The 27681-nt window shown below is 39.0% G+C and overlaps 2 protein-coding genes across 3 annotated transcripts in view; one reads left to right on the top strand and one right to left on the bottom strand.

Annotated features, from left to right (window-relative positions):
- dmxl1 (Dmx like 1) overlaps positions 1-4864 on the top strand; it is a 50761-nt gene extending 45897 nt beyond the window's left edge. For both annotated transcript variants that reach the window (XM_019269763.2, XM_010733192.3), the window contains one exon: positions 1668-4864. In XM_019269763.2, the coding sequence (XP_019125308.1) occupies positions 1668-1907 (240 nt within the window). In that variant the 3' untranslated portion in view covers positions 1908-4864. The remainder of the gene's footprint in view (positions 1-1667) is intronic.
- Positions 2870-27457, bottom strand: hsd17b4 (hydroxysteroid (17-beta) dehydrogenase 4). Its single transcript, XM_010733193.3, has 25 exons — positions 27262-27457; positions 26732-26785; positions 25958-26065; positions 24775-24834; positions 24630-24651; positions 24420-24466; positions 24059-24143; positions 21292-21479; positions 20032-20123; positions 19898-19922; positions 19632-19760; positions 17281-17393; positions 12705-12817; positions 12417-12540; positions 12177-12228; positions 11262-11333; positions 10244-10347; positions 10091-10156; positions 9620-9689; positions 9348-9454; positions 8502-8588; positions 8291-8377; positions 7981-8119; positions 7204-7331; positions 2870-6255 (listed from the first exon to the last, which is right to left on the bottom strand). The coding sequence occupies exons 1-25, from the start codon at positions 27311-27313 to the stop codon at positions 6166-6168; spliced, it is 2214 nt and encodes a 737-aa protein (XP_010731495.3). The 5' UTR covers positions 27314-27457; the 3' UTR covers positions 2870-6165.
- Positions 27458-27681: the final 224 nt, after the last annotated feature.

Below are 27681 nucleotides of genomic sequence, written 5' to 3'. Positions count from 1 at the left end.
CTGCATTTATCTAAGGAGGCGGTGAGCGCCATCAAAGTCAATCGAAACCAATGTCACACACATGATTAACCACCTGCTCAGGACAACGGTGTGAATGATGGAGACTAATGTGACATGGGAAAAGGCAAGAAACGTGTTTTGACTGAGCAGGCAGGCGACGTGTCCGTCTTCAGCTAATATATTTCCAGAGACAGCAGGTCTTTCATCTTTTCAACTTGAATATGCTGGAGCAGCTCACACAGCCGTCACTCCAAGGATGAAGCGGCTGCGTCATGCAGGCGTACAAGAAATGGTGCAGCGCACATCTGCTTGAAATTCAAATGACTTTCATTCTGGATGATTGCTCACAAAAACTTCCAGCGCACGGCCTGAGATGTTAGTCATTAATCGTATATTGGCTGATTGAAAATTTAACATGGGTGTGCTGCAAATATGTAAGCTTTAAAGTGTTTGATGAGAGTCTGCGGAAGAGGAAGATTAACTAATATGTACAGACTTCAGCCTCTGAAATACCTTATCAAATAATAAAGCTCCCAGGCTGGGAATATGAATCAAATCATGCAAGTTGCACAGAGCTCAGCATGGTTCTCAGTGGACTCTCATTGGTTCCTACTGAAGATGTAAATATTTGAAAACAGGGTACAAATATGTAGTTTCATTTTTTAAATAGTTAAGTTGTTGTGGATTATTTTCAACTATGGACGTGTACCAGAATTTAAAGCATCAGGACCGTGTATGTGGGATCAAGTAAGGAAACGAGTTGTATTATCTTTATTTAAAAAAAAAAAGAAAATAGCTTTTCTTTAATTGACTTAACTCATTTTTAATTGTGTGTTCCTGATTTGTAACCCTTCTTCCTTCTTCTTCCTGTTTTTGCCAAGCGGTTTAAAATCCTCGTTTGGAAGTTTGGAACTGGTAGAGAAGATAAATTTTACCGACTGTCTCGAACATACTCGACACATAACAGAGAATAATGCTTCATCCTAACACAGTGATGTTTTTCAAACCGCTGTCTCTCCGCTGCCGTCGCTGCCTCTCTTTCCCTGACAGCTCTCTGTTGACGTCTCTCTTTCCTTGCCTCGTTGTTGCTCATGACGTCTTCCCCCTCGTCTCTGTACTTTCTGTTCAGTTTTCGGTCACATTTTCTTTTGGGTCTTCTGCTTCCCACCTCACGCCTGTTGAAGATCACTAACTTCACCACAGCCGTCATGAATTTCTGACGTGTTCTCTTTTCTCCTCGGACCATCGGGCGTTCATATTGATACACGTTTGAATAGAAAGCTGATTTTCTGTGTGGTGGAATGAGCGCTGTCAGGCTTTCACTACACAGACAATGAGTGTTAGGATCAATTCATTGTGCGTCATGGATTTATTAACAATGAGAAAAGGGCAGAATATCAGCAGACATATTTCTTAATGTTCTCTGTTTTGTTTTGGTTCAGAAAAGAACGAGGGTCAATATGGGCCACACATTAGTGCAGAAAGTTGTTTTTCAATTTCACAGGAAGTGGGTCAAATCCCGGTGTATGCAGTCTATTTATTCCAGTATTTTTTTTATTTTGCTCAGTCTTAGGAAAAAGGTTATTTTCTTCAAACGTGTTCTGTTTGAAAGCATCTCCATGCTTGTTCTTTAGTACATAAACTGTCTTCTTCCTTGGACCCCACAGGTTTGGAGCCTGGCCACTCAGTGTCCACTCTACACCTTCCCCAATGAGCACGCTCGCCAGTCGCTGTTCAGGAACCTCGGCACTGGCGTCATGCAGATCGAGGTGGGACCGGCCAATCACATCTTCTCCTGCGGCGCTGACGGAACCATGAAGATGAGGATCCTCCCCAACCGCTTTAGTGTTGTCAATAACAACAACAACCATGGCAACCTCAAGAATGATGTCAAGTTCATCATATAGACATATCCAGAAAAATAAGGTGTTAAAATTCTTTTGAATTGGATACTGTGAAGTGCAATTTTATGATCCAGCAAAGTTGCCGGCTGTGAAAACGCTGGCTTGGAACTGTGGCCGTCATGAACTCATCAACGTGTTTTTGAGGAATGACAGAACAATACCAAGTATTATCAGTGTAAATGAAGGCGGATTATTCATAAGATGTACAGACTTTCACAAAGTGAGAGCCGGTCGTCTGATCCATGGGCCCAAGAGTGACGAGGAAGCTATCACATGAGCTGTGCTTTGTGTGGGACGCAGCAGCCTCTACAATAATTTGAAACTGTGGTAGTGGAAGGTAAAGTGGGCACAGGGTTAACGACAGAGGGCACAGTCAGTCGGGATAAAACGAAAACCCAGCTGGAGACTGTCCAAAACAAACTCTAGTGAACAAGCACGTGGAGAGCCTTTGTCTTTGTCTGTTTTTGCACAGGAAGTGACGCTGTAGAAGGAGCTGAAGTGACAAGAGACTGTGAAGAGTCTAAAGCTGCAGCATTGTTCTTCTCATACAGCATCACCTTATCACTTTATTTGTATTAGTAAAGCCGTCATGATAGTGGAAACCGGAGAGTTTGTATGGGACGATAAGTGATCCCTTTAGGGGTTCAAACGTCACCACAGGACTGCACCACCATGTTGAACCCACTCAGCACAATGCAGTAAGGCCAGTGGACGTCGTACAAAGCACATTATACCCAGTCACAAAGATTCACGGCGCATTCTGGAGCTCCATACACATTTAGGACGATCAAATTACACAAAGAATCCTAATTTCATATCGCTAGTATTATTCCTTTTAGGAATGTGGACAAAATAAATACATCTTAAATTTATAGCAATAGTTTGGCATTTTTGCTTTCTGGCTGAAGGATGAGAAGGTTGAACTCACACTGATGTTAAAGCTCCAGCCAGCAGCTAGTTAGCTCTTTTTTTTTTTAAAACATATTTTAACATTATTAATTATTGAGTTAGTTAGTTGCTGGTCAGTAGATTTTACCATTGGACCGAGTTGTTTCCTTATTTTCAGTCTAACTCAAGCTGACTGTGCTGCTGACTGAAGCTGAGAGTGGAGTCAATCTTATTTAGCACTAACTCTCTGCCAGAAAGCGAATATACACATTTCCTAAAATGTAGAAATATTCTTAATTTTGAGGTTACATGTGTGCCATGACCAACTTTTTTCTTAGTTTTCATGGACTACCTGAATGCACCATTTCTCTTACTCTGTTTGCACATAAAAAGTAAGCTAAATTATATGTGGTGTAATGCATATAACTCTACGAGGCTGGATATCAGTAAAGCAGTCCAAGTCTTTTGAAATAACATTAATATATAGTACAATGTTTGTTTATCCCGGCTTAGATCTGGTATTATTATTATTAAGTGTCCTTAACATCTGAAAACTCTGCCACGCTGGTCCTGAGAATATTGATTATTGTTGCACAAAGTAGCTTTAATTTAACAAGGCGCTCGTTGGGATGGGGCACCATGAATAATGGCTTTTCTGGCTGCGTTTAGTTTTTTTTCTTTTTTTTGAAATGTTCAAGAACATGTAGCAGGAAACTTTGCTGTTGACAATGGATAGGCGTTTGGGAGGGGGCGGGATAGGGGAGTTAAAGAAATCTTAATGAATATTCTGCTTTGCTGTGGAAACGTTTTATTACAATTACAATGCACTTCCATTTCATTGACTCCAAAGTGTAATTTCCTGTACGGACCATGATTGGGGGAAAAAAAACTGGAAACAATTGTTCGCCTTGTGGTCATCTTAATTTTATTAGCATACTTTATCTGGCTTTTCACAATTATAGTAATTACTTTCGCTTCACTTTTTTTTTTTTATCATTTAATTTCTTGATATATCATCCAAATGCAGCACATTGCCTTCAGTACATGCTTAGAAAATGTAATTTAGGTTGGTGTGTAATATGTCTTCCACATAAATGAGGAAGGGGTTCAACTGTCCTATAGCCGTCTAGTCTGAAGGAATATAATCCATTAAGCTAACTATCCATAGAACCTTGTTGTGCTGCTGAAGGGGAAACAAATGTACATTAGCTTTGATTTCAGGGAGGATAAACTGAGGAAAAACCTTTTAGATGAAGCAGATTTATTGCAGTTATGTATATACATAAATCCATAGACTAGGCTTCTCATAAAGATGGCGTAATCATAACTATTCTTAGATAAACAGTGGGTAAATGGCAAGGAGCCACTTTATGAAGAATATCGTTCTGTACAAATAGAGGTATATTTATGAAATATGTTCATATTTAGGATTAAAGACAGATCAAAAGGCAGGTATAATCTGATTTCCTGCTTTTTCTCCTTATTAATTTTTTTCTTCTTTTTTTTCTTATTTCCAGATGTGGGCTTTAACAATCACATTGGGATTTTTGTTTTCCCCCCACAAATCAAAGTGGTTGGAAAATTATGTGTACTCTTGCAGTAACTTGAGAATAAAATAATTTTTATCAAAGCCAAACTATGTACTTCGACAGAAGATGGAGAATAAAGTACATTTTATCAAAGCGAGTGTTCTTTTCCCCGCATGTATACTGCTTATTTTCTTTTAGACGCACCACAAACCGATCAGTTTAACTATATCGACGTGTAGGGTGTAGCTGTGGCGTGAGTAAAAACTCACTTGGCTTAAAAAAAATAAAATCATTTTCAATTCTGACTTCTTTCTTTTTTTCCCCCTCTTTAATCTTAAAAATGTGAATTTGCTCAGATAATTCTAATTTTATAATGATGTGTAAATCGATGTATTATATACAGAAAATGTACTGATGTAATAAAGTATATAACATGAGCAGAAGTTTTTTGTAATTTTGGAAATGAAGGAGATGGTCGATCGGCGTCTCGGCTTCAGTAGATACAGTTTATACATTAGGAAAAAATAAATCAACTCAACTCCATTTACCCATTCTGCTGTACATTTTATGAAATTCTTCTATTTATTGTAAATGATGGAAAATGACATCTCAGAAGAGCCACATGTTTATTAGATACAGATTTATTAAACTGCAACAATTACTGTCCATAGTAGTAAGTATTAAAGTAACATTTAAATCTTATCTGAATTACTTAAAGGAAATACAGTTAAACCAAACCTTTGACATTCATCATGATTGCAATGACACCTGTATTAAGTAAAAATCATTTTCGAAGCTAATAAACTTTTCATACCGTTTCTGTTATGATCACAGCATCAGGTACATAAAGCGCTTTCTGACTTGTTTTTTTCATCCTGCAGAGCTTGTTCTTCAATCATAAGTTGTTTACATCTATAATCGCTTACTAGTAGTATTCTTCACGGTCTTTGTTGGCACATTGCTACATTCCTTTGCACATTATCACCACAAGTTATTAATTAGCATGAAAGCATGAAACCAGAAGCAAGAATATAGTGTTATCCGCGTGCCCAAAATGAATGACGATGAAAACATTGCACCATGGTGCTACTAGTGGTCAGAGACAGTGACCAGTTCAATCTTTACTCTCTTACTTCGGTTTTCGGCTGCTACAAACTCTTGAGGAAAATGTCTGGATACTTGGCTACTAAACGCATATCTAGCAAACTCTACATTACTATACATTATAAAAAGTTCCTGTTGAAACTACAATATCAGGTACGTTAAACCGGTTCTGACTTCACAGACGGTCGTGATAATGAAGTAACAGACCAGTGAAACTTTGGTCAGGCTGAGCTTTAAAACTGGTTTCAGTTGTAATTGTTATGTTTACCCAGTGTTCGGCAGACTGTTGCAGATGCTTGTTTCTACCGCTCCAATGTTTTATTCAAAAAAATGAGAATTGAATTCAGTTTATGGAACGCATACAGGTAATTTAAAGGCAGGCGTGGTAAGTGCACATTTAGCATGAACGATCCGAACCAACTCTAACCAGCTGAAGTGATGCTGAATTATTGCTTCTGGAGACGGCACCAAAAAAAAAAAAAAAACTTGTTTCCTCTTTACAGACTTTGACATTTGATCACGGTGAAAGTTCATTTACACAGATAATTTACACTTCATTCTGAAGTTTTACTAATGTTAGTGGGTAATGTTTCTTCATGCATTTCCCTTGAGAGGCAAAGCATGTAAGTACACACACACACACACACACACAAACACACAAATCAAGGAAAGTAGACAGACGGTGAGAGCTGGTAGGCTGGTTAGTTCTTGAAGTCATCCCATTGGTTGGCTGAGGAGGCTCACAGCTTGGCGTAGTCCTTCAGGATGACCTCCAGTTTCTGACTCAGCATGATGTTCCCTCTAACCTTCAGCTTGCCAGAGAAGAACGCCTAGCAGAACAAGATGGGCACACTTGAGTCATTTCTTTTTTTTTCCCAAGTGGCCTCTGATTTCTAGCTGGTTGGCTGTTAGTTATTTTAAAGTACACAAGGAGTAAATTGGGGCCAAGACGCCTGTGGCTAACACTTCATACAAATTTAAAAAAGCAACAAACCAGGTCCTGGGCCAAAGGGAATATGTGACTATTGGTACTCTGGCAGCAGATCAATAAAATAATATTCATATTCATGAGGTTCAGAGCTGAGAGCGCAACAAAAAAAAAGAGGTCTCTTTATTGGAGAAAGTGAAATACTGACGACGTGCAGCACTTCTCCTCCGCTAAAATCAATCACAAGACAGCGGTCCTGACAGCCCTGGATGACAGTTAGCAGTGTCCTTTTAAACTCTACCAACTAATCTTTCATCACCGGAGAGAGGATGGAGAAGACCCTGTCTGAGGGACGTTCACCAGCACCGCCTGCTCATGCTCCGAGTACGCACACACACAGACACACACACTGGCCTCAGATCAATATCAAGCGTTCCAGGAAGCATAGATATCGTGTACAGTGATGGCCACTCCCTGTGACAGATGAGATGCTACAGACATAACAAGTAGTGTCGAATGATTACGCACGCTGAGTGCTTTCTGAACTTCGCTTGTTAGATCATCGCCTTCCATTTTTCTTCTAACATGACGAGATCGAGGGAGTTATTTACGGACTTGAAGAGCTCTTCAAAGGCACTTTCACTTTAATTAAAATGTACAAGAAGTGACGTTAACGTGAGAAAAAGACGGGGTTTCAATTATGAGGCTACATTTTCACCATTTTAGCATCAGGTGCTGAGATATACTGTTAGAGTATTAATCTGGCTTTCACATGGATGCAAGAGCAAATATGCCATTCACAGTTCGGCATGTTGATAAATTTATGACTCACTACTTGTGTGTGTGTTACCTTCTGAGGGTTGAGTTTCCCCATTACCACCTCCATGAAGTCTTCATCTGACACTGTGAAGGTCACATCCGCTTTCCCGCTGCAAGGGCCTTTATGCAAGGAGCCGCTGCCGTTCTTCAGATCAATGGCTAGAGAAAGACAGCGGGAGGAAAGGCAGAAGGTAGAATATGGAATAAATCACATCACTGTGACGGGGTGTTTCCCTGAGTTGGTTGGCTTTGTCTGCCTCACAACTGGCTGAGTTATTATGGAGTCATTAACATCTTTTTTTGTCCAGGTTTTAATGGTTTATCTGACAGCTTGTGAGCATTGTGCTAATCTGGGTCAAACTGGCCTGACAACAAGAGACTGATGTGTTAAGACGCAAGTGGGAGAAAAACGTCACAGACGCTCCAGAGAACAGAAATATAACAATCTTAACACCGACAGGAGGTTCGTGGTGTTATATTACAAGTCCGTCATAGAATCGGTGCTGACCCTCTCGGTGAGTTGTTGCTATGGGAATTTAAACGAGTGTGAAACAGGAATCAATTCAGCAACACCTTCGTCAGATACATTTAGCAGACAAATCACAGGGAATTAATACAGAAAATACTAATTAATTAATACAGCAAATTTTGGACCATGCTCTTTTATGCAAATTTGTCATCCTCCCCTCACAGCTGAGCTCTTTATCTCATTTCTGACTGCATGTACAGTGTCTTCAGTTGTCTTTATTCTGAACTGAACAGATATTTTCTCCACATAGCAGTGACATGCAGCATTCGGCGCACTTACTCCACTGCGCAGCGCTCTTGCCATCTTTGGTGATCTCCCAGCCGAACACAGCATTCACCTTTTTGACCAACTCTGAGCCCAAGTCTTTAATCCGACGGCCGATCTCTGCGAACACCAGCTCGCTCTGGAGGCCTCCTCCCTTCACAAAAAGGCACAAAAACACTCGTCATGAGATATTCTCTCATCGAAAGTACAAATTCATTCTGTCCGAATTGTCCGCAGAACTACAAGGAACAGAGCTTCAGAGGTTCCATGAATTTGATAAGCGGAGTAAGTTGTTGGAAAGGAAGCAATTTTTAGACTGACATACTTGAGTCAGACTTTCTGGAGAAGCTTCTGATGCACCGTGCAAATCCACGTATGCACCAGCTAACACAACGGCATCCGTCTCCTTCACCTGGATGAAAAAGAAGAGCGCTGATCAGAACGACACCCACGTTCACAAAAAAAAAAACAGAGAGCAGCACTGAAATGAGAAGTCAGGCTCATTTATCCGACTGTAAGCTGTCAAAAATACTGACTTTGCACTGGATGTGAATTCTGTTGCCTTCCTTCCACATCTCAGTCTGTAGCGACTGACCCGGCATCACCGGCTTCACAAAGCGAACCTGAGAAGGGGGATTAAGAAATGAATAAGAAAATATTTTACAACATTTAACCAGACTTGATTAATGCTTCAAGAATTTATCAAGCAGGTCATAGACTTCAGTGAGAAACATCTACATTGTTTGACCATCAATGGGCATTGCATTGCATTCTTATCTTAAACCTCTCTTACTTTCTTCTTTCTATTTCAATCATATGACGGAGCCAGATTCAGCACATTCTCTGAACTACACGGACACAAACTGTAAATCGCCCGTGTTAACCTGATTTCTCCACCTGTTAATGGCTTCATTTGCATATTCGACGCCCTGAAACTGCCATATTAGGCTACATAAGTCTAATCAGTCTAATATGTTGGCACGTTTAACTCACAAAAATGATATGCAGTGTCTGCAGTGTCTGTATGTTATTGCAATAGGGAAACCAATTAGAATATATTAATGAGTTAGTCAGACTGTGACAGAAATAAAAGGAGCAATGGTTTGACATAAAGTTAGATGAGGAAAAAAAAACATTGTTAAAGGAAATCATTCCAAAAACTGTGAATTAAAAAAAACATGTGAACAGAATATTAAATTTGCAAGTCTATTATTACTTTCTAACGTTCAACGGCAAACTCATTCAGCTTATTTGATCAATTACAATGTGACAAATTCTCTTAAATTACTTCAACAAACCTGTTCAGACAAGCGTTTCTTTCATGGAGGCACCCAGTGACTCATGAAATGTACAACGGAGTTTACATCACAGGTAACGCTCACCTTAATAGCCTTGAATCTGGACGGGTCATTGTCGGCGAAATGCTTGAGGACGTGTCTCGCAGCGAAGCCAAATGAGCACAAGCCGTGCAGGATGGGAGCCTTGAAGCCTGACCAAAGAGCATTTTTAAGTACAGCACGTTTAAGTATAAATGAGATCAAAACACATAATATGACCCAAAACCCCTCGGGGAAAAGACTGAGTCCTGATCAATAAGTACATTTTTTTATGGAAAACGACACCCATCAAGCCACAGTAGATGTGCGACTCTCACCTCCCATGGCAGCGAAGCTGGGGTCTATATGAAGAGGGTTCCAGTCTCCACTCAGACGGTACAAGGCCGCCTGTAACCGCAGGGGAAGCAGATATTGTTTAGAACTATATCTAATTCATGAACCCCTGAACTTTCCATGCACAGATGTAGGATGAAATTAAATTATCATGAAGAGATACCTAAAATAAGAATGTCTTTGAAGTGATATGGTTGCAGTCATTTAAATTACTCAAGGGATTACGTTTTTTTTATTCCCTGTGTCTTCTTTATTTTCTGCTGCATCATACAGACGCTGTTCTTTTTTTTAAAAAACTGTATAAAAAAACCTTGTAGAACGCTTCTGCCGCATCTCAACATTTTGTCTAAAGTGTCAGTTATTTCAGAGGCACAAAGCAATATGTCCTATTTTCACCCACATATTATCAGTGCTGCTGATTTATTCTGCAACTAAACCCACACAGTCACACTCACTTGGTCTCTTGTGGTGGAATCAATAACCACAGCATCTGGTGCCCGTTTCGGTGGAGGCAGAGAAGGCTGATGGGAATAAAACAAATCGAATATGAAGCAGCTTTAATTCGTGACGTCTTGTGTTGTCCACTTAACGTAACATGGAATACGTACTTTGGCTTTCTCGGAGGTTCTCTTCCCTCCAAACCCTCCAGCTCCGACCACAAACACTGTAAACTGGTTGTAGGACACCAGCTCGTCGCCACTGTAGGTGTTTACTGTAAAGCAGCACGAATGTGACATTCAAAATAGATTTCAGTCAGACAACTCACAATTGAGGGTGTGTTTGAAGATCGCAGTGTCACTGTGGAGTGTGTGTATATGCAGTGCAGCTCGAGATGTCTGCCTGAACTAGCTCACAGAAAAAGGAAAAATTCAAGTACCTTAAATTTATACTTGACTTAAGCTCTGACTACCACTACTCGCTGAGGTCGAGGTGAATCTAGCATTAGTGCAGAGACACAGTTTCTTTTACAGTTTTAAACACAGTACAATCTGCTTCACGGTTTTAATCTTTGGGCTGATATCTCGCTGTGTGTCTCTGCTGCTGCTGGTCGGTGATCATTTTGAATCATATACAACACAATCCCACAATGCATGACATTACATATAACAACAAAGACAGTAAAGAAAACACCTGCTTCAGACACATTTCCTCATTACAGCACATTTATAGTAAAATTAGAGCGAGAGGGGGGTGGGCAGACACATGGAAGCTGACTGTGAGGAGACAATTAGCAGCTGTCAGAAGGAATCAAAGACTCCTGTCAACCTGCCGGCTGGTTAATTTCATTAGGTCAATTCAAAATATAACCAGGCATAAAGACACGCAAAGCTTCTCTTGCAGGCTGCAACTGTGATATGTCGTCTCACCCAGAAATAGATTTCACTCTTAGAGGATAACAGAAGCTGACTGGTTTAGCGTGTGTAAAGAAATTACATTCATATACGACATTGCATTTCCCTCTGTGAATTCTCAGAGAACCTCCGGTCCTATGTTATTTGTTTTAAGTCAGATTAATTATAGATCAGAGTGGTTCTGAGAGGCAACTTTTAGGAAAAGACACGTGGAAGTGATGTTAGCGATGGTATAAATATGAAATAAATACATGATAAAAGCTGTGAAACTCACCATCCAGGAGGATGACGGCTCCAGATCCTTTGTCCAACACGTCTACTATGGTGGCCTCGGAGGTAAGTTTACCTGAAAAGGTATTTTATCTATTTATTTTCTACTTTAATAACAATAATGTATTCTAATTTACTCTTGTAGGTACTTAATATTACTAAACTAGCTATGCAATTTCATGTCATGACTGATCCTAGCTGCTTCTTATGCCCCACATGTATCATCATTATGTTCAAGTCACAGAGCTAATCGTCCCTGACTGTTTGAAAAATCCATCAAGTCATTTAACACTTTTTAAAAAGATATTTCACAGACGTCAAAGACTCTCAACACATCTCCTTGCTTGATTTAAAATAAATAATTAAATCAATTAAACTACAACTATTTTAACTGATAATCAATTAATGAATTGCTTAAATTACTAAAAAATGTGGGCATGGGGATATTAATTTGTGATGAGATTTGTGAAATGAACTGCATAAAAATACATGTTAGTTCAGTCTTAAAGGATTCGTGAAATATCTTCAAGGTCGCTTAAACAACCTTGTGGCTTTTTGATAAATTGTCGGGGATTTAACTCTTAGAAAAACAAAAGCTTAGCTCTGTGACTTGAAAGTAATGATAATACATGAGAGGCATAAACCGGAGCCAGACTGGCCCTTATGTAGTCATTTCCTCAGTATGGACATTGTTTCACAGAATATATAATCATACAGTTTGACATCTATCATGGCTTTACTGCTTAACTGGCCTAAATCAGAGGTCCCATTATTGGATGCATAATAAAAATGGGCTGAGATAAAAATGATTCAGTGAGGTTTTAAAATACATTTTATTGCTTTTTAATATTATGTAAGCTCTACAGTAATTTCATTCACTTCTAAATTGTTCTTAATGTAATGTCAGAGAGGGAAATACCTGAGGTTGGTAAAGGTCTGTAAAGCTCCAGATACTGCTCTCCATGCAATACCTGACACAAAACATTAGAACAGCTGTGATACATAATCATACAAATAAAAAACCTCATTAGCATGAGTAATGTGTGTATTACTATTGTTCTTCTTGTGTACAAGACTGTGTGAGGGATACCATATGGATATAAATATGTGTGTGAACACACACACACACACACAAAAGCAGACATGTATGTTATCTAACCTGTGTGAAATCTATGTTGAGTCCAGGGATTGAGGTCAGACCTCCATCCATCATGGCTGCCTGGGAGGGAATGACCCCAAATGTGGGGAGGCAGCTAAAGTCTGGATGGCCTTCATACAGGAACCTACATGAAAATGTTAATGTCACTGAACTGTGAAACACACGAGAGATGGCTACACAGGCCCACATTTGTTAGCAAGGCAGGTAAAAGTACAGTGAGTGGGATTTATTTCAGTTTAATTTCACACAGGTTGCCTTTTTAGACCCCATTTACAGCCACAAACATACCTAAGATGGTCTGGGTCTTTGGTGGACATGCCGACGCCCAGTGCATACAGGATACACTGGGTGTGTGTGAAGTTGAACGTGGTTGGTGGTAGTTTCTGTCCGACTGCCTCAGCCTGGGAGGAAAGGAGAGGATTTTAGAGTTTGTAGACATACCGACATAGAGAACGAAAAGTTCTCCTGCAATTTAAACAGAGAAAATGAATATGTCATTTTAAGGGCTTGCAGTAAAGTAAGTAGATTAGCTCAACAGCTCAACACCTGAATACAAATGCAGGGTCAGACAGCATTGGCCTCTCCGTGAGCACAGATAATAGTGAATTAGTAATGCCAACATTAACCATGCCAGTGAACAAGTTATTATAGCTCAAAACTGTTGCTTTGATAGCAAGTGAACCCTGACTCAGCTGAAATAAGTGAGTGGATTGGCCTAAAATAACAGAAATTGATGTATTTTAACAGCTTTCTTGGTAAATAGATAGATTACATGCATCACAGCCAAGCACACCAATGCTTTGGTTCATGCCCAGATATCTTTAAGAAAAAACTAAAGACCATGGCTGTATTTTGTTCAGCCCTAATTAGCAAATGTTGCAACATGGTAAACACCTTCACATCAGCACTGTGAACACATTAGCTTGCAAACAACAGAATTGAGATCAATGCTCTGTAGTGTCTAAATACCATGGAAGGATTAAAAGTAAGAGCCACTAGCATGGCTGTAGACTCTTAGACTTGTTAGGAGGTCATGAACAGAGTAAAAGGAGTAAACGAACTCGCTGAGGAACAGTCTTTTAAAGTGATTTACAGGCTAATATATTGAGGGTCATAAAAAGGAAAGAGTTAGAAAAGGCAGAGCAAATAAATTTAAACAGGTAGGAAACAAGATACAATCTATAAAGCAGCAAAACACCCATTTATCTTAATTTGTAATCATCAGCAGTCATTAGTTTGAGGACCTGTGGGATCTCACAAAGTTAAGAGGAATCAGCAGTTCAGAAATGTTCTCCTGCGGCTGGACCAGGCCGAGCTCTGTAATGATCAGCACAATTTTAAAATAGATCCTGAACTTGACAATTGGCCAGAGCAGGGAGGCCAGGAATTGAGCAATGTTTGATTTGAGCTTGCACTTCTGTTAACGAGCAGCCTGAAAATGAACTGAAGCTCCTGAAAAGAACATCGCAGTGATCAATTGTTAACGACACAAAGCCACAAATGCCTCCTAAAGCTCAGGAAGGTGAAGCCCTTAGTTGTATTGTAAATGTTTTAAAACCCTCATCAATCCCAGCCTGCTCTGCTCTGACAAAGCAACCTGTAACAATGAACCTCATTATAAAATTAACACCATCTTCTTCTACAATTAATAAAATATTCATGGTCACCTGTCTTCGATATAAAGAGATTTCGTCTCTATTATACATTTTTCCCCTCTATATATGTTAAAGAATTTTGTAAACATTGTTTTTTCTTGCAGAGCCGAGTTTAAAGTCACGTTGTCTCTCTAAGATTTTATCAGGTTACATAGTTCATTTCAGACAACTTCTTAAGCAAAATAATTTAGAAATACATTCCCCAACATGAAAATCTGAAGGCTAAAATATCAAATGTATAATTTGGTGCGCACAAGATAATAATTTCAAAGGCTCAATGCTATTTCCTGCTGCCAAGAATTAGATTATGATGAAGACATAATGAATCCCATTCCCTCCTGTCCTAATTTATTTATTCATTCATAACATTGGCCTAAATTGAAGTTGAATTTAAATATAATAAAACCAAAATAATGTTTTAATTTCTAAATGTGGTAGTAAAAATCTTAAAGAAAATATTGAGTACTTCAGCGTGTTCAGAGTTCTGATTTTGTGCTATATAAACAGTATAAATAGTTTATTATTGTTATTGATCGTTGCAGTTACAGGAAGTACTAGAAACTTGACACGACCACAAGTAAAGCTCCATATGGGGGAGTACAAACTATATGAAATCTCTGGGTGAGATAAAGCAGAAAAAGGAAGATGATTTCTTGAGACCTTTCGATGATATTAAATTGACCGCTGCAGGACACGGTTCAGCTGGTTCCTTTATGTCAAGTAAGTATAGATATTTCTAGCCCTCAAATCTAACTGAGTCATATTCAAATATCCTGTAAAGCACTCAATAAACACTCATCTATGACAACATTACAACACTGCCATAGTAGTCCCCCAGTTACTCATTTATCATACTAACAACCACTGTGTTGGGCTATTGCTCACAACAATATTGCTTGGCAGAATATTGTGATTCACACTCTATATAACAACACCAACTCTCAGCGGGTTTAAAGTCACTATAAAGCCAATGAGGCCTATTTTTAATGAAAACTGCATTTAAATCCATGTGTGAAATAGTTTTCTGAACCAATCTGAAATCTCTGTTCTAGAGGTTTGAGGAGCAAGCGTAAGAAAACAAAAACTGTGGCCAAACATGTGTATGTATAAGTAAAGCAAAAGAATACAGCTGCATGATACACAAAATGTGTAATGTGAACTTTGATAAAGCTAATGTGATCCTCCTAAAATCTTCTTCTCAGCCTCACATACTTAATAACATCAATATTAAGACAGGATTATTAGACATGTGGGATGCTATGAAATAAACAGGAGCAAAGCAGTAGCACAGTGTGGCACATACCATGACAAGGACAAAGACACAAATGTAATCACCAGACGTCTGTAGCACTGCACAAATATGCAAAAGCCACACACACACAAACTTAGCACAAAGCTAAGTCAGCTAAGGACACAATGGTGATGTTTGTCTTGAGGCAACATTGTGACTCTGTTTCAGCCACACACATGCACACACAGACAGACATGTGCGCGCACACACAAACAGGACACAGTGGAGAGGACAGACACAGCATTTGAATCGAGTACCGTCTCACAGAATGGAAAAAAAGTTAGTCCTATGCATTTTTAATAAGTTAATATTTGGTTACTCCCACACAAGACTACAATACCAAAATGGCTATAGAGTAGTAGTATAGTATCTAACATTCATGCACCAAACTGAATAATACATACAGATAGATTATCTGACATTTTTATCTTAAATTTTTTGTATTGCTTTTTATTATTTTGTGAATATTTGGACAAATGTGTTGTGTGTACATTGTTGTTTGACAGAATAAAATCCATTCCAGACAAAAAGATTTCGGAACACAGACATCAAATTACTACAAAGCACACATATTTATTATATTCATCCTTTCTTTTAAGATATTTTTTCACACAGTCACAGACAGTTTTTACAGTGTAGACAGGAAACATGAAGAGAGAGAAAGAAGGGTGTAGCGTGAGGCAAAGGTCTTTGGCTGGAATCAGACCAGAGACATTACAGTTATATGGTGTGCATCGTAAACACTCGGCCTCTTGGAACGCCCCGACTGTGTATTATTTTGAAATCAATCCAGCTATGAGTACTATTTCCTGATACTGATAAGCTAACAGACGCATGTTGCATCAGTCTGCACACTGCACTAAATGAAGCATTTATCCTGATTAATTTTTTATTCATTAAATGTTTAATGAGCCGTTTCTTTAATATGGTGACAGCACAAACAGAATAACTGTTTCAGTAATACAACAAATGCAGATACATCTGTTGATGTAGTCTCACTGTTGCTTGTTACAACTATTCAACAGGGAAAAAAAAGAAAAATATATATTTGTGGATCAATATTTTATTTAAGTAACTCAGCCATGTGTGAGCTGTAACCACTTCACTTTCTGTGATTCAATGATAGGAACAAAAGCGAAGACGAAGCCATCCAGGGAGCCGTCACTGCCCTATTGTGCTCCGTCATCTTTTGTACGACGCATTTGAAAAGCTAATCTGTGTTGGCACTTGTCTGGTGTGCAGGCATTTCATATTTACAGGAGACATCAAAGTATTTATGTATGTTGTAGGAGCTTTGCTGAGAAGGCAGTGTGGCGGGGTTAAAGAATCATGAGATGCAATGTTTGGAACAGTCTGAGACTTAACAGCACCGCACGTTCAAAAGTCATTATCAACCAACCGTTAAAGTCGCTACTACAGTTGCAGCAGTAGGTGGAATGATATAAGGAAATGAGGTGGAGAAAGACATTGATGGACATGAAGTAACAGCGGTGAGAGGTTAGGAGCTGCAGAGGCCAAAACATAATGAAGGAATAAAGTTGAAATGAGGAAGGGAGTGCAGTAGAAGAGGGGAAAAAAACTGTCTAGGTAAAAATGAATCAAGCTTTTTGCCCATTGTGAATCCATGAGCTTCCTAGCTAATGTAGTTGTGGTGTTCGGTGAATGTCTGAAACTCCACAAGAAAGGACCAAGCCATCTCGCGCACGCACAATATACTCTTCACTTTTAGTTTTAGGTGCATAACGTCTCCTAACAGCACGCATTTTTGTACAAATACATTTCCTAACTAACATGATTGCGTGCAGCAGCCAAAAGGAAATATTTTTTCCTTTGTAAACTAACTTTTCAAGGCCAGCAAATGCATTACTGTAAAAGTGAGGTTAAAAAAAAAAGAGCAGCAATAGCTATCTCTACTCACAGGATTGATCCCTGATGCCGAGGTTGCAGAGGCTGCAGCAGCTGTTGGATTCACACCGACTTCGCCCCCCGACTCCACTTGAGACAGCACAGTCATAATTGACTGGAGAGACTCTACACAAAAGGTGAGAGATGACAAATGAGTGGAAGCGTACAAGAACAAGACAGTGAAACTGCAGCACACACCAAAATAATTCATCATCAGTGCCCCTCATTAGTCCTGAAGGATGTGAATCTCTGATACCACAGATCATGTCGATACTTGTATATTACGCAGAGTTTTTACTTCAGAAAATCATGATTATATCAGCATCTCTCTACTGGGGACTGGTGCCTCTGACAGAAAGTTTAGGGTTTGTTCATGTACAGGGTTCAGGGCAGATAACTACCATTAAAGAATGAGCTTAGGGATTCTTTGCTCTGACAGCTCCAGAAAAATGTTTAATCTCAAGTTAAATAGCTCAAAGCAGAAGTTAAGAACAGGAACAGGAAGAGCAGCTTTCAAATGGATGGAAATGAGATCCACATGTATCAAGACCAAATATGACCACTTCTCTCTTCTAACATTAGTTGTTTCCATACCGAGTCCACACTGCTCAGTTTGCCTAAAAATAAAATGTAAATATATCCACCCAGGTGACACAAGCTATGAATACCTATGCAGATTCATCCAAAACAAACAAAAAGAAGACAGCTGAGACAACCGAGGAACAGAAACAGAGTGAGACTGGGAAGACTGCAGCCACTAATTACCGTCACTCAGCAGCCAGCAGTTACAGAACAGAGGCAGCAACAAGTCTCTCTAATAAGCTACAAATGAGGACACACTACAAAGCCATGCTAATGAGGCCAGCTACTGCCACGTGGGACCGCCACCGTTTTTCACTCAATGTTAACCTTTCTTCGAATGTACATGTGAGAGTGTGGAGAGGGCAGCAGGAGCCGGAGAGAAATAATAATCAACATTTGTCACCTTCCTGTTTGCATGAGACCTTTCAAGAACAACATCAGGCTTGTTCACACTCAAAGTCAAGTCATATTATATTTATATAGCCCAAAGTCACAATTTGCCATAGGGGGGTTTACAATGTTACCCGCTGTAAAGAGAAACTTCCCCAAAGATCATCAATTTATCAACGATTTATGAGTTTTTCCTCATTCTTAATCTATTGTTCACTGAATATCTAAACCTTCATTCGAGGTTCAGTTCATTTACATTTTTCTATTACGCTAAACATCATTATTCTGTAAACTGGTATGAATCACTACAATACTAAAAAAAGATGTCGTTTCTGTAGTTTTGACGTTAAAGTCTAAAAACAAAAGTTTCAACCTAACCTAAACAGTTTCTGACTTTGTGACAAATTATGATAGCTACAGTCTGCGTTTCTTCAACAGTTTCTGCAGGGTCACCAAGTTGAATTTAAACTTTTTAAGACTTCTTTAACAACACGTAGAACACAATTTAATACCAGTTTCATCATCATACCAATCATACACCCCACACCAATTAATGAATTCATTTAAGTTTATTTAAGTCTAAAATAAAATGCTAAAGTCGACACTTGTCCATTATGAGTTAGTGAGCTGTAGGTAGCAGTCAGTAAAAGCAGTACTGAAGTCGTTTTCTGAATTCCTTTTCACGTCTGTTTTTAAAAGAAAACCGAATTCAGTGATTTTTGAGAATTTTTATGACCTGCAAACAGCCTGTAAAAAAAACATAAAAGCAGTAAGAGGAATTTATACTGCCTTCTGTGTGCACCATCCACTATTACAATAACTCCACCTTTAATTTAGAAATGTATAACAACTCCCAACAGCCTCAGTCAGGTAACATTTTATAACTTTAAGAGTTAAGACCCATTTTGAGTAAACTGAATGTCGTTCTTTTCAAGCACCATTCTGCTTTTCACCATATACACATACCATCTTCTCATGAATGGACAGTTTCGGAGGCGAGCAAAAGAACTACTTTTTTTTTTTACTACGCTGGAGATCTGTCCCACTGTTAAAATAAAAAAAAATTAAATGATAGTTTCTTTTGAGTACAATGGAGTTATCCTACACAAAGCCTCTGAGTCAACACAGGATGAGTCAGAAAAGTGTAATAGCAGACCAGCAGGTTTCGAAGGACAGGGATTCAACTCGAGATTCAGACTCAAATAAAGAAAATGTGTGTGAAAATGGCAACATGGTTGTGGTGGTTACTGGATTTAGGAATAAATGTTCATTCAAGTAAAAAGGAATGACACGTATTCTTAATTTTGTAGTAAACATTTTCATAAAGATATAAACTATGCACCAACACATTATATGATATTCTGTGTGTAATCAACCCAGTGCATTACTAACCTTGTACAGACGTAGGCTTGGTGGCATCTGTAAAATCACAGATTTTATCCCACTGGTCCCTGACAACCTCAGGGGTCATGGGTTGGTTCTTTTGTCTCACAGTGCGGCCCTGAGATCGCTCCCAGCGCACTGCACACATGGACACACACAAATAAAGAGGTCACTGCATAGTGAAAAACACACACATACAGCACTAGTGAACCGGAGCCTAATGAATATCATAGATGCATACAGACACCTACTCAGGAAAAATACACAGTACTCACATTTACCAATCCAGCCTGCGCCAACCTAAAAGGAGATGAAACGTGAGCAGATGAGCCAACACACGGATATGAAAAAAATATTCTCTCCTTCTGGAACATGCTTTTTTTTTTAAAAATGTTTTATTCCTGTTTACCTCAAACAGTCCTCCATTTTCTTGACATTGTTCATGACAGAGCCAGAGGACCAAGGGAGCAACATACTCAGGCTTCAATGATGCCACAAGGTCTAAATAAAACAAAACAGATACAGCACAGCAGATCTGCTTTTTATTGCACATCTGTTTCACAATTGACCTAAACAGCAAAGAGGTGCTGCTCCAAGTGTCTCTGTTTGGCAGTTAATGTATCGTTAAAATGATGCTGTGTTTGTGTAGTAAGCTCATTCAAGTACATACTCTGCTGAGTTATTAGACAAGCCTCAAGCATTTGTCCTCCTGCTACACAGCTAACAAGCATGAAGAACACGTTGCTTTTTATTCCTGTATATACCTAACTTAATCTGTGTATGATGAATCAACATGCTCTGATATCAAGCGCTGAATTAGCATAGGCAAGGCAATGTATTTGTTATATCACCCTCCTATCATTACACAGTAGGAATTGTTTACCATACACTAATCTGTGTGTTTTATTAAGATTATCTTCTGCTGGAAATCAAAGTAAAAGTGATCACTTTAAAAAGTCTGGGTATTTTTAGATGAATATTTGTAAAAACTAACAACTGAAAACTAATTAAATGACCCTCAGGTACTAATAATAGGTTGGAATGAAGTCAAGCAAATGTGGCACAGGCTTTTAATTCTCTGCGTGAACCAATGAAATGTTTCGCACCAGACACAATATGTGTGCCCTTCAATCAACAGAACACGGTGGAACAGAAACAGGCTTTCTGTTTCACTGCACTCTGCAATGTTTAGCAAGATAAGTTTTGTTGTTTGTTTGTTTTTTTCAGAAAAGCCTGAGTCAGTGAAAGCCAACATATGGAACCAAGTCATTTACTAAGGTGAGGCCATCCTGTGACAGTTGGCACGGCACAGTGTGACAGATGCTACTGTAGACCAGCACGGCAGGGAAACAAAACCATCCCTTTAATCCGTCACTTAATTCCTCTGTCAACAAGGCTGCAGTCACAAAGCATGCACAATATGCTCATGATGTATAGACATTTACAGTTACGGGATAAAAAAAATAAAAAATATTCCCTGTGTTTATGGGCTCCTGTTAAAATGCTAAAATGTGTCATTTCAAATATTTGAAATTTGAGGTTTTATATAATGTTCATATACAACCTACAGTATACAACATTGGGTGCACTAGTGTGTGTGTGTGTGTGTGTGTGTAACCACATACTAAGTAGAACACCTCATTATGCATTATACAGTCCAACAGCTTACCCGGGGGCATGACGGTCTCCGTAAGGCGTGACCCAGCAACAGGAGCAATCGTGTTGCAGTGGACGTTGTATTTGCGTCCCTCGATGGCCAGGGTGTTTGCCAGCCCCAGCATGCCCAGCTTGGCAGCGCTGTAGTTTGCTTGGCCGAAGTTACCATAGATGCCTGCGGCTGAAGCAGTCATGATGATTCTGGCCACAGACATGCAGAGGCAACAAGTCAGTGACAGGCGTCATTATGGGACACAGACAGCCTTCACACACATACATAGTCACGGTTTCATGCATGCATAAACGCACAGGGTATGCATATGTAAGCATCCAGTCATGTGACGCTAGCTTATACACACACACAGACACACACAGACACACACAGACACACACAGACACACACAGACTAAACGCTATAGGCAGGAAGAAATGCATGTATGCACACCAGATACAGTCTTGCACACACAATTTTGCTAGTAATCTCACGCAGAGGGTTCACTTCAGTCAAGCAAAAGTAATGAGGTTAAGCACCAACGCTACATTAACTGATGGAGACATCTGAAACACGCTCACTCACTGGTCATCGGAAAGCAGTGATCCATATCACAGCACACTTAAACTGAATACTGCAATACAGCCAGTGGATTGGTTATGATAGAATATATTTTTTAAATCAATAACTTTTATGCGCTAAAGTCTATGATTCATTTACTGAGGGAACCTTTCAGACTATAAAGTGTTAGTACAAAAAAAAAAACCACACATTTCATCATTAGATAAGATGTTTGTATGTAGAAGAGAAAAAAAAAAAGAGTATAATTATGCCAGTGTGCTATACTTTCACAATTTGTCTTGTATGTCTGTCCTGTCTGTATTGTGGAGATCATGACATGAACCTTTCTATTTTTCAATTTTTTCTGTTATGGCTTTACCTTTAAATACACCATCAACTTCTGTTTAGGGTGACTGCACATAAAGATTGAATTTTAAAACCTTGCCTTTATGTAACGAGCAAGGCTGCACTCACAGGGCAGCACTCGCAAGGGCAGAGGTGCCAACAACCAACTTCTCTAGACAGCAAGAAAGATGAGGATCTGGGAGACCTGACGTCCCTGACATGATTTGCCCTGCTCGAACCGGGATAGAAGCCCTGAACTTCAGGATTAGTTGATGTCATGTGGCTAACTCAGATTTATCTGCCAAGTGAGAGGGATGTTTAGATGACTGGGATATAGGTAAAAAAGAATAATTCTGCCTTCCTTTGCTTCCCTCCTGTAGCAAGCAAGATGTATTTTTGAAAAGATGTATCTTTTGACCCTTAAAGATTTATATCCTTTAACCCCTTTTCACATTTAATTCTCAGGAAAACATAAAAATGAAAACATTATAGGATAAATAAAAATAGCTATACAGAACGTTTATAGTGATAATCTTAAAAGGTCACAATCATTTTTAAAATACCTCCATAGTTGTCACTAGGTTGCTGGCCCACTCAAAGAGCCGATGGTAAATTCTCTTTACCTATGAAGAGCATCTAATAAGAAACCAACTGAATATAGGATTAGGAAAACTTGCTCTATTGATCTGGAAACTTATAATGGGTCTACTCTCTTCCACTAGTGTAATTCCTGTTTAACCTTCTCCTACAACCAACGTAACAGGCGTGATGTGCCTTGTACAAATGAAAAAAATGTATTCATAATTCTGAAATAATCATGATTATTCATCCTTTTTGTTTTATCTTTCATTAAAGTCACTCTTGAGCTCTGCTAAATGCCACTTCAATGCTTATGAACTACTGTCTTCTCCAATTCATGTAGACCTTGTGTACACTTGTGAAGGGCGTCTGTTACCTGGAGTAACATGGGAGCAAACACTGGTTGTGTAACCTTCTTCTGCAAATTATAATTCAAAACATGCAAACCTCAACAGGCCTTTTTTTCACAGCATACATTTTTAGTTGCTATAGCAGGAAAAGCGCAGGTGTTCAGCCCAGTGCCAGAATGCAGCCATCATTAATGTTATTAGTGTTTGGCAAGTCAAAATGTCTTGTGTGAGAAAGGCCTGCTGTTAAATCCCTGTTAACGGAATAACACGATCTGCACTGGATGCCTGTTTAAGTCAGTAAAGCGGCCTTAAAAACATGACCAATACATATCTGCATACATCCTCGCTGCTTCAATTCAAATTATCCACTGAATGTTTCGTGTCTCATTCACAAGGCTTTTCCTGATATGAAGAAACCTCTGAGTGGCAAAAAACATTAAACTCAACAACTTCAGACCAGTGCATGTTTGAATTTTGCATGCTGTACTACTTGGAAGAATAAAATTATGCCTGCACATACATCTTTGTTGAGTGCAGCACAACCAAATTAACTCTGATTTACTTCTTTTACTTACATATTCATATTAAATTTGCTGTCTTGGGTTTTATTAGTATGCAGATTTGTTTCATTGTACACCACAACACCAGTGTCGCTAAGGGGTATCAAGGGACTTAAGTCAGAGTCAGAATACGTGTATAATAATACGATGGCACACATGCTTTATCTACTCATTACTTCAAGTGCATATCCTCACAAGCCTCCTTAAAGTGGGACACATAAAACCCCATCTGAGTATCTTGAATCAGGCCTCACTACTAAGACTTTTATGATATAAAATGATATGGATATTTCTTGGTTACAGTCCAGCAATGGTCCGTCTGCTGATCCACGTAATAGGAGGATGGCACAGTTTTTATCTAGTACAATAGCCATTAGTAGCTGGACTTCTCACCTGCCAAACTTTTGGTTTTTCATGTGGTTCCAGGCAGCTCGAGTCACCAAGAAGGAGCCTCTCAAGTGAACTCTTTGAATCAGGTCTGAAATGGTGGAATGGCACAGTGTGTTAGGATACTGAGGATCAGAGGCTGTTTACAGTGGAATGTGTTTATGTTTATCTGTTTTTAACAAACATATGGTACGGGTATGAAAGCTGGAACAAATGTTAACCCTAACCCACTTAGAGCTTGGTGGCATGGTTTGATTATGAGCCAAAACAAAAGGATAATAATGTGCTAATATGAGATGACCCCATTAACAACAGTAGGAGTTAATGAAAGAGAAGTGACTGTAAACATCAGAAATAATTTAATTACCCCAGTCCAAATCACTCGTCCTGGCAAACGATCGGTCACGAAGAATCCTTGGCAAAGAAAAGCAGGATTGGATTTTAGTGTTTTCAGTCTTTGCTGTAAAACTTAAGTTTCTCCCTAACATGATTATAGCGGCCAATACAACTACAATCAAATAGAGATAATGTTATTCGATCTAGTGAAAAGTATGATAGTTACTGTGCAGTGACTTACCCGGCATTGTTTACAACAACATCTGGACAAAGAGATATTTTAACCAGATTTAGTTCAAATATCATGAACATCATTACCAACAATATGTAATATAATATGTAAGTATAAATAGTTATGGCCACAGTATTGCCATACAAATACTCACCTATTCTTCCAAATGCATCCAGTGTTGACTGGATCAGTTTTTCTCCATCTTCTACAGAATCTGTGTGTGTATTACAGAAATGGTTGCTGATATTTTTTTTTGCATTGGTTCATAGTGCATGTTGTTCTATTTTGCATAACCAGGTTTTCACAAGACTTCATCTATGTGTTGTTTAGCTTCTGAATCTTGGCTACATGTATCTATAAGCCTAAATGCAACCAGGAACAGAGCTGTGTGACATAATTATAACTGACAGGGGGGAACAAGAGATGCTGGCTGCAGACCTCCACTGTCAGGCACCTCCACTGTCAGGCCCGGAAATGAACGGGATACATTTCAAAATAAAATCATGAATGCACTTGGGGTTGAATCGTTTTCCTCACAAATGAATGAATTAGTAAACAATGACATAAAATCTTTCAATTCCCGGTGTATTGTATATATTGTTTTTATAATGAATGAATGAATGTATGTGTGTATGTGTGTATGTGTGTATGTGTGTGTGTGTGTGTGTGTGTGTGTGTGTGTGTGTGTATATATATATATATATATATATATACATACACACATACATACATACATACATACATATATCATCACTTCCGGGCCTGACAGTGGAGGTGCCTGACAGTGGAGGTGCCTGACAGTGGAGGGAGGTGCCTGACAGTGGAGGTCTGCAGCCAGGTGCCTCTTGGGAGGAAGGCATATGAGAAATTTTTATTATGTACGAGAGAAAGTCGATCGCCCTCATATGCTCCAGCACTAAAACACACCTCCTAACAAAAAAAAATAGGAAAAGATAGGTCCGGCTAGACAAGACTATAAGATGAGTCACCTTTTCAAAGTAACTTAATTACTGATTGCTGGGCATCATAGTTTGTTTTGACAAATTGTATTATTTCCACTAACAAATCAGTTTTGTTCAAAACATTGTCATATTTGGTTCTTTATATCTTTTTCCTTAGAAATGTGACTTGCACAAAGATGAGAGGGGGGATACATTTATCTTCAATACTTTCCAACAGCTTTATTAGTGAAATACTTGGACAAACGTTACATAAAGCTAGAAGAAAATAAACTGATGGACATAATGATGTGCAAGAGAAGAGTAGAGAATAGAATAGGATAGAATAGAATAGAATAGAATAGAATAGAATAGAATAGAAGAGTCCAAACTTCTCACCATAGTTTGCCACAGCCTTGCCTCCCTTCGCTCTTATCTCCTCCACCACCTTATCAGCAGCTGCAGAACTCTTTCCACCCCCTTTAGTGTCTGCCCCAAGGTCATTCACTTTATTGCATCAAGAAGAAAAAGATTAGCAATAATGGGGTGAGTTCTGCAATTCTCCACAACTGATTAGGTTAGAGAAGAGTGCAGCTAAGCTTATTCCTTGTCATAGTTCAAGGGCAAGTTCAGTCCACACAGCAGAGAAAGCTATTATTTTGGGGAGCCAACACCTACTGTGCAACTGTGTAGTAAAGAAAATCTATACAATGCAATATACATGTTTTAATGACATGCCATTGATCTGAAACCAGTGCCAATTTGATACCACTACCCTTTTTTCCTTACCAGGTTTAAATCTCAAATCATATATGATTGCTACCACCCACTGTGACTGAATACGTGTATCTGATAGTAGAAACTATGCATTTCATAATGACTTTACTTCAAGACTGTGGATCAGTCATGTCAAGGCTGATACCCAATCTACTTAAGACCCACTTAATAAGATCAGTATCTGTGCAAATACCAGTCCGGTCCAGTCACTGCAAATAGGATACTCCAACAGTGAGCCGTATAAGTACACTGAGGTTTTTATTCATGCTCTCATATCACATGAAGATCACTCCTGCTGTAAGATTGCTGAAAAATGAGATTTGATTCATGAAACTGATATCTATTCTTAAAATGAGGTATAAGGGGGGGGCATAAAATGAACATCCTTATATTTACCTACAACCGAAGCACCTCTTTCAGCAAAAGCCAGCGCATATTCTCTGCCAAGACCTGTGAAAAAGCAAGACATGAATAAAACACCTGCATCAGCAACCACATGTTGTTGCCTGTGCCCCTTGACACACTTGCACTTGCATGATTATACTGTAAGCCATTGCGTCATGTGGACTTTGGTGTTTTTTTTTTAAATAAAAAGACAAAGCTGACAAAAGTCTGCATGCAGTGCATGTTGTACAGTAATGTCAACAAATGTGTTTTCCAGGACGTGGTTAGCTCTGACAATGTTTTCTTTTACGAGTTGCATCGTTAGCATCGAGCAAGATCACTTCTGGGAGGCTAATACAACAGAAAGAAAGCCTCCGTGCTCGAGCTGTCTTCATACTTTGTCTCACACACGTACTAAATATCAGAAACAAGCAGGCAGAGTGAGGATTAGCCTTCAGAGCTAACGCTGCACACTCGATAGTGTTGTTAGCAGCAATGACAGCAGAGCTAACAGTTATGTTGTCATGTGAAGGCGGTTTTACCTCCTCCGGCCCCAGTGACAAGCACGACTCTTCCCTCGAATGACAAAGACATCACTGTGAGATATTATTGTGTATTTTTTATCAGCACAGGAGCGACACCGACGTCCTGAGACAGAGACAGAGACAGACAGACAGACAGCAGGGTGAACTTCTACAAGTTACACTTCCGCAATCACAAGGAGGGTGTCTCAGCAGTGACCAATCAGGAAGCAGGATTTTTATTAACCCTGTTGTGACCATAATTAGTAAACAATGACCTAAAATCTTTCAATTCCCGGCCTATTGTATATATTGTTTTTATAGAAAACTTTTGTTTGGTCAGTGCACATTTTCTCTTAAGCTATTACTTAAGCTATTATTTCTATATTTCTATATTTATTTAGTTCTTATATCTTATAGATCTATTTATTATATATATAT

The sequence above is a fragment of the Larimichthys crocea genome, chromosome III (genome assembly GCF_000972845.2).
Source record: "Larimichthys crocea isolate SSNF chromosome III, L_crocea_2.0, whole genome shotgun sequence".
NCBI classification, from domain to species: Eukaryota; Metazoa; Chordata; class Actinopteri; family Sciaenidae; genus Larimichthys; species Larimichthys crocea.
Note: the sequence above shows the minus strand (reverse complement) of the source record. Positions and strands in the feature narration are given on the sequence as shown.